At 36.4% G+C, this 14,236-nt stretch overlaps 1 protein-coding gene across 2 annotated transcripts; it reads left to right on the top strand.

Annotated features, from left to right (window-relative positions):
- The first annotated feature begins 5,288 nt into the window (after positions 1-5,288).
- On the top strand, positions 5,289-13,709 carry slc40a1 (solute carrier family 40 member 1). 2 transcript variants are annotated; one of them, XM_016539259.1, is made up of 10 exons: positions 5,289-5,499; positions 5,548-5,607; positions 5,715-5,782; positions 6,700-6,859; positions 7,006-7,121; positions 7,889-8,015; positions 9,611-9,651; positions 9,897-10,104; positions 10,746-11,366; positions 11,535-13,709. In XM_016539259.1, exons 2-10 carry the CDS (start codon positions 5,574-5,576, stop codon positions 11,846-11,848), a joined length of 1,689 nt encoding a protein of 562 aa, XP_016394745.1. In that variant the 5' UTR covers positions 5,289-5,499; positions 5,548-5,573; the 3' UTR covers positions 11,849-13,709. The 2 variants fall into 2 exon arrangements, with proteins under 2 accessions (XP_016394745.1, XP_016394746.1); XM_016539260.1 differs by lacking the exon at positions 9,897-10,104 and having other exon boundaries at positions 5,289-5,607; positions 9,611-9,859.
- The last annotated feature ends 527 nt before the right edge of the window (positions 13,710-14,236 follow it).

Here is a 14,236-nt window from a genome sequence, read left to right as displayed (position 1 = left end):
TAAGGAAACATTTCCACATGCAAGTGGCTCGTTCGTCGTACACGAATGACGTAAGCGGGAGAGCAGACAGCGGCGCTTTAAAATTACGTCACGTAAGTGTTTACAAAATCATTACCCCCCCACAATAATGCTGTATGTATGGTTAGAAGATAGCTACAAGAGACTGGAGCATTTTAACAAAGAGACTGGGTGGTTTAAATACAGGTAATGTGTCTAGAAAAATAAGATGTAAATTGGCAAAAATAACAGCTCGGATAGGTCAAAAGCAAAAGGGTTTTGACCACCAAACAGCTGATATCTGTCTGAAACTGAGGTCACACTTTATATTAGGTGGCCATAACTACGATGTCCATACATAAAAAAATAAGTACAATGTACTTATTGTGGTCATGTTGTATTGCAAAACACGTTTGCTGCTATTGAGGTGGGACGGGGGTAAGGTTAGGAACAGGTTTGGTGGTTTGGGTAGGTTTAAGGGTGGGTTAAGGTGTAAGGGATGGGTCAACAGTGTAATTATAAATGTAATTACAGAAATTAATTACAGATGTAACTACATATAGGTATTTTTTAAAATATAAGTACAATGTAAAAACATGTATGTACACAATAAGTGCATTGTATCAAATGATTAATTTAAATGTAAGTACATAGTACTTAAGGCCACCTAATATAAAGTGGGACCGAAACTGTTATTATCTGATACTGTCCTATCTGATTTCCTACCATACTTGAAGGTAGACAAAAAATAATGCATATAATAACTCTTAGTGTACCACATCCACTTATTAAATATCCACTAAATATTTTTGTTGCAAAATAAAATCTGATTGCTATATGAAGCTGATATTATCTGATACTATCCTTTCTGATATCCTACCACACTTAAGTGGGGGGGGGATTAAAAAAATTAACATGATTACATAACTCTTGCTGTACGAAACATCTTATCCAAAACATATCCAAATATTTTTATTGCACTGTAACACAGAGGTTTGCTAAAACATGTCAAAGCACATTTTGGCATTTTAACCTACAAAGGAAAAATATATAGTCAAAGCTGACAGGATTTTACTGTCTTATTGTAAAAATTTTAAATCCATCAAGTACAAGTATACAATGGAGCCTTTTGACTTTTTCTCCCACAACACTAAATAGTCAATGGGTACAATCCTAAATCCAGAATCCTGATCCATGAGGGCATTGCTTGTGATGACAAAAGGTTTTGTAACACATCCCTGAAATGTATATATACATGTATTGACAATATAGGTCAATATATAGCATTATACATCCAAACAGATTTTAGAATATTTCACACCCAGTGACCCACCAAAACAACTGATGTCTAGATTATATGATTTCCTACAATACAAAAGGGGTATTAAAAAAATTAACATGATATCATAACTCTTGGTGTACATGACATACTTAGCCAAATATGTTGTTGCCCTGTAACTGGAGAGTTTTGCTCAAAACATGTCAAAGCACATTGTTTGAATTTTAACCTTGAGGGGTAATAAGTTTAGTCAAACCTGACCGGCTTTTACTGTCTTACTCTAAAAATGTGTTGAATCCATTGGATTCAAGTAGTATTTAGGGTACACTGGAGCCTTTTGCTTATTTCTCCAGCAACACCCAACATCCACAATCTTAAATGCAGAATCCTTATCCATGAGGTCATCGCTTGTGATAACAAAAGGTTTTATAACACTTTTAAAATGCACATACCTGAAATGACACTGAGACAAAAGACATTTTGTGATTTAGTTTTGATCAAGATGGTTAAATAAACACATTTCCAGTACCTGTCAAATAAGTAGAAGGATAAAGATGTTTTTGTTGTTGTAGGTTCATATTTGCAGGTCATACTGACCCTAACTAGTTTTAATACAAATCATCAAATATCACACTATGAAAAATAGTAAATAGTAACCATTGCAAATGGTATACAGAAACACACACACACACAAACAAAATAAATGAGATAAAACTGTATTTAACAAAGTTTTGCATTTTCTAATTGTATTGTTATTTACACAACACAAATATACTGTATACAGTAATTATAGCCTATACTTTTTTGAAAAAATTATTTGATGTTTGTAAGAGGATCTTTACTAATGGGCTTATGATTTTGCATTTTAGGCTCAGTTAAAACACAAATTATGTGCTTTTTGCAAGTGTAATTGTTGAAAGCATAATGTTTTTTTTTTTTTTATTCATATCAGGTGTACTTTCACCCTTGTTGTATAGTTAAGCTGTTTTTTTTAATGTGCTATAAAACGGGAACATTTCCAGGCACAAGACACCAAAAAGAGGAACATTAGGTGACCCTAAAAAAGATCCCTCTACTTGCCACTACATATGATTTTTTCTTTTTTTTAATGTTCATCATTATTCTCTGACAATATTCACAGAATACAAAAAAAATATCTTTAGATTGTTTGGTGGGACCAGAAAACAAACAAACACAAATCTCTAATATCTGATCAAAAACTGTCTGATGCATTGTACAGGCAAACTATATTTTAAGATTTGAGTCATTGCAAGTACACACTAGATGTGCACTTAATTATTCAGATATTAAAAGCAAGCACCTAGAAGTCAGTTTAATCTGGTGTCTGTTGCGCTAAACTTAGAATCCATTGGTTTTGTTAATCATTCCTATTTTTAATACCAGTTAGATCCCACTCTCCTGTTTCGTAAACTACTAACCTCATTCATGACACCAAAAACCTGCATTTACTGAATTACAGTGTTTGTGTTTGTGGTCCTGTTGATTGTGCATTAGCCCCTGTGCTTCACAGTTCTGTTGAAATGTGTGGTCACTCATGAAAGGCTTAAGTGTTAAATCACGTGGACAGTGTTTACTTGTGTGTTTCCACCTCTAATATCACAAACACACTAGTTCGTTTGGGTTCAGTCATGGTCATATACTCCTGTATTGATTCTAGACACCTGTGTAAAGTTTGGATCCTTATCAGATGAAAAACTGTCAATATCCAGGGCTACTAAATTTGTTGGTAAAATTCCTCTACTGATTTGGCAGGTCAAAGAAAACCAAGTTTAATTGAAATTGCTGAATTTAAAAATTCTAGATGTAGACCACAAATATGTGTTTTCCGCCTTGATAACCATTAAAAGAGCCTGAATATTGTTGCTGTATAGTTTGATAACAAAAAGTCAACAGTAGAGTGTCAGATTATTTCATTTTATTGATGTGTGATTAAATGTAGATGTAAATTATATGAGCAAGCAAGGTGTAAAGCTCATTGTCATGTTATGAAACCAACAGAGTGATAGAGAACAATACCAAGTCTGTGACCTGAGTAATCTGGTTCCATGTCTCAAATTTCTGTGGATAGGATGGTTCTGTGTGCAACATGACTCAGCTTTGAGCCTTCTGTGAATGGGAGGTTCCTAATCGTCAGACTTTTTAATCAAGCCCAAAACCAGTATTAGATGTTGCTTTGTCATTCCATGCAAATACTGCAGCAAACAAATATGAAAACCACTAACAAAGAGGCATAACGACACAATCCTCTGTGTTTGTTATGTGATTAAATGTGACATATCATTGCATCATGTTATTACTTAAAAATAACCAAACAGAGCAAAGCATTACTTCACTTTTTATGCATTATCTTGTCAAAAAATAAATAAATTTGAGATACAAACAGATATAAAAACATGCTATGGGCTTCTGCATGGGCATTGTTAAATGAAGAACATCCACTCAGACTATCAATTATAAAAGACTGAAATGCACTCTTTGTTGCTTTGTCATTCCATGCAAATACTGCAGCAAACAAATATTAAAACCACTAACAAAGAGGCATAACGACACAATCCTCTGTGTTTGTTATGTGATTAAATGTGACATATCATTGCATCATGTTATTACTTAAAAATAACCAAACGGAGCAAAGCATTACTTCACTTTCTATGCATTATCTTGTCAAAAAATAAATAAATTTAAGATACAAACAGATATAAAAACATGCTATGGGCTTCTGCATGGGCATTGTTAAATGAAGAACATCCACTCAGACTATAAATTATAAAAGACTGAAATGCACTCTTTTGAACCTCTCATGGTTATGCAATAATTGGGTTGGAGAAGTGAGTGTGAGTGTGTAATAAAGCAACTTTCCTTCAAACCAAAAGCAGAAGGCAAAACCATGTTCCTGGACATACATAGCTTTTTAAATAACTGTAGATTTGTTTTTTTTCCCTACTATTTCACATTATGTATGTTTCTGTGCTCAAATGTGTTAATACTGACACTAAGCACTGACCTGAATAGAATAAATCGGAATACTATTGGGAAGAGCCATTCACTGACAAAATGTTGCGAAATAGCTTTGATCCAAAGTGCAACTCAGTACAGTGAGAAAGAAAACTTCCAGAGCTGATTGTGAATGTTGAAAATAAAATCAAAATATCTATCTATCCATCCATCCATCCATCCATCTAAAAAAATGTTACACTGATTTTATGTAAACTCTTCTGTTTATCATGGCCTGTGTTGTAAAATTTCCTACTGACAGAGATGTACTGTGCACCATTTAGGCCCACAAGTCCAACAGAACACCCATCAAAGCATGTCATGGTGACACATAAAAAGATTGTCTGATGCTACGAGTAGTGTTGGCATACCAATTGAATGATAAACAAAAAAAGTTTATTATGTAGTGTAGTGATATATGTAGCCTGGGGCTAGTTCTCACACATCAAACAATAGTAATAATGCTACTATTAATGATTACTTGAATATTAATTAAACATGTCTTGCATTAGTACCCGTGATAATACTGAACATGTTTACATGTTTGTTTTGTGACAACATGCCCCAATACTTTCATTATAGCCTATTGTTGACCCTTATCTTAATGTATGCTGTTTCGCTTTCCGTTTGTTCACTTAACCAACAGCTATAGCATATATCACGCATTAAATTTTACTTTGAAGGACAGGACTCACAAAAACATCATTTAAAAGGGGATTAAACGAGGTGTTTGGAATCATGTAAAAGGCACTTGTGGAGAGACAAACATTCGTGACAACTAGCCCCGTCTCCCATAATGTAACATGTAGGCTATAGGCTTTATATTTTAGCCATATTTATATTTTTGCAGAATCATGATTTTGACCTTGTTAGACAAGCTCGTGTTATTAAATATGTTTGCTGTGTCACCGAAACTGGTTCTGTCTTTGTTGAGCTTAAAAGGCAAGGGGCGGAGACTGGAGTCTGTTATCGCAATATATTAGCAGCAGTCTATCCGGAGGGCTGTGTGGTAAACACGGTGCTCGGTTGCGTCCGTGAGCGCGGGTCTGGCCCTTTCGGGATTTATATGTTTTTACACATTTAGTCGTTCTAGAAGAGGCTATTTCTCTCCAACTTCAGCTACAGTGATAGCTAAGTTTGGAGAGGAGAGAAGGGAAATATTCGTGATTTTGCGCAGGAAATATTTGCAGCGAGGATTTACTTTTCTTCTTCAACCTGAACAATACAAAGGAATTTAAATCCTAAATAATAAAACCGAACAAATACAATCGATTTTCAACGCACAATGGAGAGCGCTGCATCTAAAAAACCTTGCTGTGGTAAGTGTTTTACGAATTTGTTTGCCAGTGCTGTGATATGTAAGAAGTGTGCCTTCGGCTTGACCAAAATAATAAATAATCTTGCACTTGAATTTCTGTCTTTTCAGAAAGAGTCGGCGAATTCTTCAAGTCTGCGAAATTCCTCATTTACCTCGGACATGCCCTGTCAACATGGGTAATCTGTGTTTGACAGCCCGTCCTTTTTTCTTTTTCTTTTTTATGTCAGTCACAATAACAAAACAGAGAACTATATTTATTTATTTGCATATGTTGCATATATGTAAGAAGTGTGCCTTCGGCTTGACCAAAATAATAAATAATCTTGCACTTGAATTTCTGTCTTTTCAGAAAGAGTCGGCGAATTCTTCAAGTCTGCGAAATTCCTCATTTACCTCGGACATGCCCTGTCAACATGGGTAATCTGTGTTTGACATCCCGTCCTTTTTTCTTTTTCTTTTTCTTTTTCTTTTTTATGTGTCAGTCACAATAACAAAACAGAGAACTATATTTATTTATTTGCATATGTTGCATATATGTTATTATATTTTATATATTTTACTATATTTCATTTTTATTTTGCATATCATTTTTATATTGTATTTACATTTTAGATTTTTACACACACACATAGATAGATAGATAGATAGACCTTTAATCCCTTTTATTGTGTCTTTTACATTTTTTTCCCTTTCACTGAAGGGTTAAATTCCTCTTTTTTTTAAATCAGGTAAATTAGACTTTTTTCATGACAGCAGAGTGACCATTTGAAGATCAGAAATGTTATTAATTTTACTCCAAAACATATATGTTATAAATGTTTTAACACGTATGTGCATATACATAAGTATATGTATGTACACAAACACACACACAATACGTACACACATAGATATCTATTACATTATACAGAATATTATGTGCATTATATATTTTTATTAATGTTGTCTTATATAGATGCATATCCATACCAGCTAATATAAGCTGCCAAATACTTATGACAATTAATTCTTTTGCATTAACCCTATAAAACTACAGTGATATTTCAATCACAGAATTATTTTGACTGATGATCATTGTGTCATTATGTTACAGGGGGATCGGATATGGAATTTTGCTGTGGCTGTGTTTTTGGTGGAGCTGTATGGCAATAGTTTACTCCTCACAGCCGTGTATGGACTGGTGGTTGCGGGGTCCGTCCTCTTACTGGGCGCTATTATTGGTGACTGGGTGGACAAAAACCCCAGACTGAAAGGTAAATATGGCAAAGCTCCAAACACAGAGCATGCAGAATTATTGTGCAACCTGACACATTGCTGAGAGCATGTATCAGTTCTCATTTGATTATGGCAATTATTCATACATTTTTGTACTGAGTCTGGATTTCTTTCTCTATTTCAGTGGCGCAGACATCTTTAGTTGTCCAGAACAGTGCTGTCATTCTTTGTGGTGTCCTTCTGATGGTCGTTTTCCAGTTTAAAGTACAGCTTACTACCTTGTACAATGGATGGTTGCTGGTGAGTATTTCAAAAGACGTGACAGTTTGCTTCCTAGTAAAACTCTGACACTATTTATCAGTATTTGCTGAATGTGTAAATAGTTCTCCAAAAGCACTCAGAACTGATTTAGATGTATGTACTAAGAAAGAAAGTCTTCATTTCCAAGAGCAGAAGCCTCTTGCTGCAGTTCTTGGTGGCCTCCAGTTTTGTTTTTGCTCCATTTTTATGCAAATGGTTTCACTCTGAATTTGCCTCGCTGTTTAAAATTTTCTCATAGCTGGCAGTGGCAAACAATCTCCTTATAACAGGATATTCAGTTATTTCAAGCTTTTCAATAATTTCTAACCTATACAGGAGGTAATGTCATCTAAAACATACAGCTCCCTTTTTTTTTCTGCATGGACTCAACTTAAGCTCGTGTTACTGAAACATGACACCTTGATAACAAAACGGTGACGTGCTGTCAGCAGAATTCAGGGTTGTCATGTGAGCAGAAAGCATGTTGCGTGCTCAATATTAGTCCTTTGAGTCTGTTAAAGGGCTGGAAAGCTTTAACTTTACATACACAATAACAAACAAAACCTGCTGTTTGTCCTGGTGTCACTGAGGTCGAGAACCCATAGAGCAGACAAAATGGGACTCGTTCAATGAACCGTTTTCTGTTCTGGACTGTTCCTGAAAATCAAGTCAAGCTTTTTATGGCAGTGGACTAACAACAAATAATATTTGCTGCTATTTTAAACACAGTGACATATTTTTTAATTACATGTTCTTTGACATTGCAGACTACATGCTACATTATGGTCATCACCATTGCTAACATCGCTAACCTGGCCAGCACAGCTATGTCCATCTCCATCCAGAGAGACTGGGTTGTGGTTGTGGCTGGAGATGATCGGAGCAAATTGGCAGGTCAGGATGTGGAATGTTTCACCTTCTTTAATGTTCATTACAGTGGCCCAAAAAATATTTGGACAAAACTTAAAATGTATCAACTTCATCCCATTAGATAACAAGGTCACACTTTATTTTAAAGGTCCCATATTGTCAAAACTGAAATTTTCTGGCTTTTTTCATGATAACTGAGGTCTAGGTGCTATGTAACTACCATATACGTTTCAAAACAATCAGTCCACAGTAAAATTTACACAGCCTGCTTAAAGTAGCTGTGATTTTTCACGAACCGTTGTGACTTCCGTAAAAAGTTGACGTCAGAACTACACAGTCACCGCCTTCAGTCACCACCCCGAGCACCGCCCACCGTCCCACTCTCCTTTTGCCAAACCCCAGACAACATAGCGGAAACATGTGGAAAAGGTTAACTTTAACCACTAAACCAGATCGGCCGACCTATAAACGTTACACTCTCACTCAAAGGATGGATGATCTGACAGGATTGTTACTATGAGGTGGATCACATCTAACCTGTATAGTAAAGACAAACTCACCGTGTCTATCTAGTCATGATGAAGATGTATATACATTTCTTAGTAGTTAGTAAGGTAGATGTTAAATTTAGGTATTGAGTAGGATTAGGGATGTAGAATATTGTCATGCAGAATGTGCTTTAAAAGTACTAATAAACAGCCAATATGTTATTAATAGGCATGCTAATAAGCAACTAGTTAATAGTGAGAATTGTTCCCTATACTAAAGTGTTACCGATAGCAAAATATCAAATTAATTTTAACCAACTAGTCTCATGGTGGTTTTAAGTAGATTTATAAAGTCAGTTCATCACATTAATTATAGACTTGTTCCACTATAGGTTTGACGACAAAAAAAATTGTGCAAATCATTTTGTCTTTATTTTGAAAACAAACATACTTTAGTAAAATAATGTTGTATTTGTATATATTTTTATGTAATTGAATGTGGCTTAAGTGTTCAAATACTTTTTTTTCCCGCTCACTGTATTGTCTATAAAACAAATTTCACCTAGTTGAGGAAAACTCATAAAATACATTACAACACCATCAATCATCTTATCTTTATAGCGTGCTTGCATCAGCTGTCAGTCCTTATGACTCTCATTTTAAACCCATCAATGTACCTAGTGAACCCAGTAACCTACAGGAAATCCATGAAAGTTAGCACATAGCCACAATCTTTTTTTCTTGGTTCAGCATAGACACATTAGTTTGATCAAAAGTGACTAGTGAATACACTTGTTACAAAAATATTAATCAGCACAACTGTTTTCAACATTGTTAATGATAAAAATATTTATTGAGTACCAGGTCAGTATATTAGAATGATTTCTGAAGGATCGTGACACTAAAGACTGGAGTAATGGCTGCTGAAAATTCAGCTTTGTCATCACAGGAATAAATTACATTTGAAAATATATTAAAATCGAAAATTGTTATTTAAAATTGTACAATATTACTGTTTTTCATAAAATCTAAAAATAAAATATTTGCAGCCTTGGTGAGCATAAGAGATCAGAATATGTCAGTTTTTAACAATTATACTCCCTTTTGTTTTCTATATTTTTATTTTGTTAGATATGAACGCAACTGTAAGAATAATCGACCAGTTAACCAACATTCTGGCTCCAATGCTTGTGGGCCAGATCATGGCATTTGGCTCCCATTTCATCGGCTGTGGTTTTATCTCGGGCTGGAACCTGTTCTCCATGTGCTTGGAGTACTTCCTGCTTTGGAAAGTTTATCAGAAGACTCCAGCACTTGCCTTCAAGGCAGGACAGAAGGACGCTGATGACCAAGAGCTGAAGCATCTGAACGTACAAAAAGGTTAGTAATTCCTCTAACTTTTCACCAGTTAACCAACATTCTGGCTCCAATGCTTGTGGGCCAGATCATGGCATTTGGCTCCCATTTCATCGGCTGTGGTTTTATCTCGGGCTGGAACCTGTTCTCCATGTGCTTGGAGTACTTCCTGCTTTGGAAAGTTTATCAGAAGACTCCAGCACTTGCCTTCAAGGCAGGACAGAAGGACGCTGATGACCAAGAGCTGAAGCATCTCAACGTACAAAAAGGTTAGTAATTCCTCTAACTTTTGTGGCACTTTCCACAAATAGAGTCCCAATACTTTTTTAAAGTATTACAGACAAAATCCAGTGTTTTGTGTAGTGAGCACATTTGGATGTGTTAGACTATTATCTAACATAAGATTAAGATAACATAAGTATGCAATATTAATCTGCCTTAAAACACTGCTTTTCACCTGCCTCACTTTGTGCACAACCCTGTTACCTATTGGTTTTCTCCCATTACAAAACATTTACATTCCTTAAAATTGTGACACCCTGGAAGTAAATCATCAATTTAATCAATAAGTTACTCAAACTGTAGTGGTCACTGCACTTGTCAACCTCAACCATCTAACCATATTACTAAAGTTTTTAAAATATTTTTTTATTTTATTTTGACTAACAATAAACCAGCATTTGTGGATTAGTTCTTTTCTTCCTTTTTGGACAAATTTTGTAGATTAAGCACATTAATTACATTTTTTAATAGTTCCAGAATCAGATCCTATTTTGCACCCAGTTTGTGGAAAGTACTGTTCATTGCGCAATTCAGTTTTCGAAACAATTCTGACAAAAAGAGTGACTTATCCACTTATATTTATGACTCAGTCATTTTACTTTTGTGGTTTTTCATTTCACTGTTGCAGAGACTGGAAATAGTGAAAACCCAGTTGAAGGCTCCCAGTTGATGAATGAAACCGCTGAGGTGAAGAAGAACACCAGTTGCTGCTACCAAATGACAGAACCCATCCGCACCTTTAAGGATGGCTGGGTGGCCTACTACAACCAGTCCATCTTCTTTGCTGGAATGTCTCTGGCTTTCCTCTACATGACCGTTCTGGGCTTCGACTGCATCACCACGGGCTACGCTTACACTCAGGGCCTGAACGGCTCCGTGCTCAGTCTCCTCATGGGAGCTTCAGCTATATCTGGAATCTGTGGAACGGTGGCCTTCACCTGGATCAGAAAGAAGTGTGGCCTGATCAGAACCGGCTTCATCGCTGGAGTCGCCCAACTGTCTTGCCTCATGCTCTGTGTAGCATCTGTCTTTGCTCCTGGCAGCCCTTTTGACCTCAGCGTCTCGCCCTTCGACGAGGTCTTGAAACATCTGTTTGGAGACAGCGGCTCGCTGCGTGAGAGTCCTACTCTTGTTCCTACGATTGAACCGCAGATCCAGATCAATGCCACTGTTTTTGAGGAAGCCCCACAAGTAGAGTCCTACATCTCAGTCTGTCTTCTTTTTGCTGGTGTCATTGCTGCTAGAATTGGTGAGTAAATGAGCAACCAACAGGAAACAATAGAAATCGTTTTTAGACCTGAAAGTTATAAAGCCAACCTTTGAGACCAAAAACAACAATCCATGTTTGTGATAATTGCTCTGATGCTCTTTTATGTCACAACGTGTGTTTTAATTGATTCTCCTGAATTGCTTTCAGGTCTTTGGTCCTTTGATTTGACCGTGACCCAACTGATCCAAGAGAATGTGATTGAATCCGAGAGAGGCATCATCAACGGTGTCCAGAACTCCATGAACTATCTTCTTGATCTCCTACACTTCATCATGGTCATCCTTGCACCAAATCCAGAGGCCTTTGGCCTTCTCGTGATCATCTCGGTTTCCTTCGTTGCGATGGGACATATGATGTATTTCAGGTTTGCCTATAAAAGCCTCCGGAGTCGACTCTTCCTGTTCTGTTCACCCGAGCAGAAGCCTGATCCCAATATTCCCTCACTTCCAAACTCCGTATAACACTTAAAGAGATCGTAGGCCAATTTCTACTAGAGTATCGCATGCGGTGTTATTCGAGAACCTCGTCAGGAACCCGTTCCATCTGTTTTACTAACATGCATGCTTTTGCTGCTTGCAGCGCTTGTGCATTGAGTACATAGTCTTTTCCATTAGCTAAAATAACAAAGGCAAGAAGGATCTCTCCTTAGTGTAGCTTAGAATAGAAATATGTCAAAAAAGCATGCAGTACTTCCCTCTATCATACTTTTTGTTCAAGGTGCTGTAAAATTGCCTGAGAACTTATCACAGGGGGAACATACAAACACGAACTCTGGTTCTTATGGACTATACATGCTTTAATTACTTTTGTAAAAGCTCCAAAGCAAAAATGGGCATATTTATTCTACTTTTACATATTTTATTAGTTTTTCGACTTTATGGTTGCAGTTAACCTTCAGACTAGTTTTGCAACACGCTTTACTTAAGATAGTGTAGTTTTTGCCCCTCAATGCTTTTTGCAAGCCATGGTTAAAGTCTCTTTAATAGTTATTTGGAGTGTGCTAGTTATTCATTCAGGTATACTTGTATGATGCTTATATATTTATATACATGTAGTCAGTATTCTGTATCTCAGCTTCGGTGGTGCTACATTGTTATTATAACTCCTCTGGAACGCTATGTAGACATATACGGTTTGTACATGTAACCAAAGTGGATTTTTTTTTTCACCACGTGGAAGTGAGGGAAATGCAGTGGTTCCTTGTGTTAGACATTCCGAATATTATTGGTGTGAGATTTAGGCCCTGATACACTCGCCCCATTGCAACTAGAGTTTTTAGTACTACATTTGTTTTTGTCTTGTTTGATTTGAAAGTGATTTCAGCACATAATTCTTGTTTTTACAAAGATTGTTACACAAGCACTTTACATGATTACATTTTGTCCATTACAAAATAAGCGCAACAAGACACTTCAGGTATTAACATTTTTGCACAAAATAGTAGCAGTTCTGCATCAAAACTTGGAATTTTTTTTTTTGAACAAGATTCTCATATCGGTTTCAAAATTGCAACTAAAATGGGATTTTAGAACTAGCTAATCACCCAAACGCCCTCGTGAGTTTACTGCCCTGTAAGTGACACCACACCTCAGTTTTCCCTTCATTCAAATCATATGCTAATCTGATGTTCCACAGCACAAACTAAACATTACAGACCTTCCTATGAGCCACAAAAGCCAAAATCATTCAGGTACTAACATCCTTTTGACAACCACCGCTGGCTCGACATATATATTTTGTAATAGTTGTGTAATATTGATGTTGGGCACCAGCGGGAATCCACCATATTCACAGAACAGAGAAGGGATTATTAAGTCCAGTGTGGTTTGACTTCTGGTTTGAAGTTCAGCTGGTCACAAACACAGGTGCCAAGATTTCACTAGTTAAATAAGCATTTTTAACTTGTTTCAGGATTACATCACGAGGCCCTTGCGAACACAGTCAGTTTTTAAACACTTAATTGCTTCAGTGCATACTGTCTGTGTTTCTGTGAATGTAAAGCCTTATTTACTTCTGTAAAATATTTTTATATTCTTGTGTTGACTAGTTTGATTTGAATTCAGTTTTGTCCTCCTGTGTAACACCACACAGAAGATCTTACCCTTGACAATTACAAAATGAAACATTTTGCAAAAAATTGTACTTAAAACCTAGTTGAATGTAATGTAAGAACAAATGTACATTATTTTTTATGGAAGCATACTCCTGTTGTGTGGTATACTTGCAATAATTGTGGTTCACACTCCACTGCAGGGGGAAATATACAACTCAAGACTTGTACTCCATCTCACTTCAACCGAAATAAACAGATTTGTATCCAAATGCAATGTTTGAGTGATTGCAATAAGTAGAGGGGCGATTTCAAGAGGTTGACTGTGAACCGGCAGGAGCGCGGAAATAGTACAGGGTCACATTCCTCAGAAGGGTTTGCTGGTAATTTTCTCTAAAAGGCCCTTTTAGAGTTTTTTAGTTAATGCACTGACTAAAAGCAGAGTTCATTTTGGCTTGCATGAGAAGGAAAGACAAAGAACACAACACAACGCATGCCCTTCTGGGTGGGCGGCAAATCAGGTCGATCTGCTGGGTCTAGGCCTGAAATTTGTATGCAACTTTGTGTTTTTAGAACTATCTTCTATGTATATCAGGCAAAAATATGAAGGCAGCATGCATTTGATTACAGTTAAAACCTGCAGCAAAGCGGGAGTAAAGCTCAACTGAAGTTCGACTTTGCTTGAATTAGAAGTCTAGACACTGGTAAGAGATAAGATATTTTCCTAGGCGTTTCAAAAAGAAATGCACACGTGAAGTACCTTGCATCCCAAGCAACTCATTTTGTACAATATCAGTTT

This window comes from Sinocyclocheilus rhinocerous, unplaced genomic scaffold (assembly GCF_001515625.1).
Source record: "Sinocyclocheilus rhinocerous isolate Xijiao unplaced genomic scaffold, SAMN03320098_v1.1 scaffold1569, whole genome shotgun sequence".
Lineage (NCBI taxonomy): Eukaryota > Metazoa > Chordata > Actinopteri > Cypriniformes > Cyprinidae > Sinocyclocheilus > Sinocyclocheilus rhinocerous.
The sequence above is the reverse complement of the archived record's forward strand: the minus strand, read 5'-3'. Positions and strand labels throughout refer to the sequence as shown.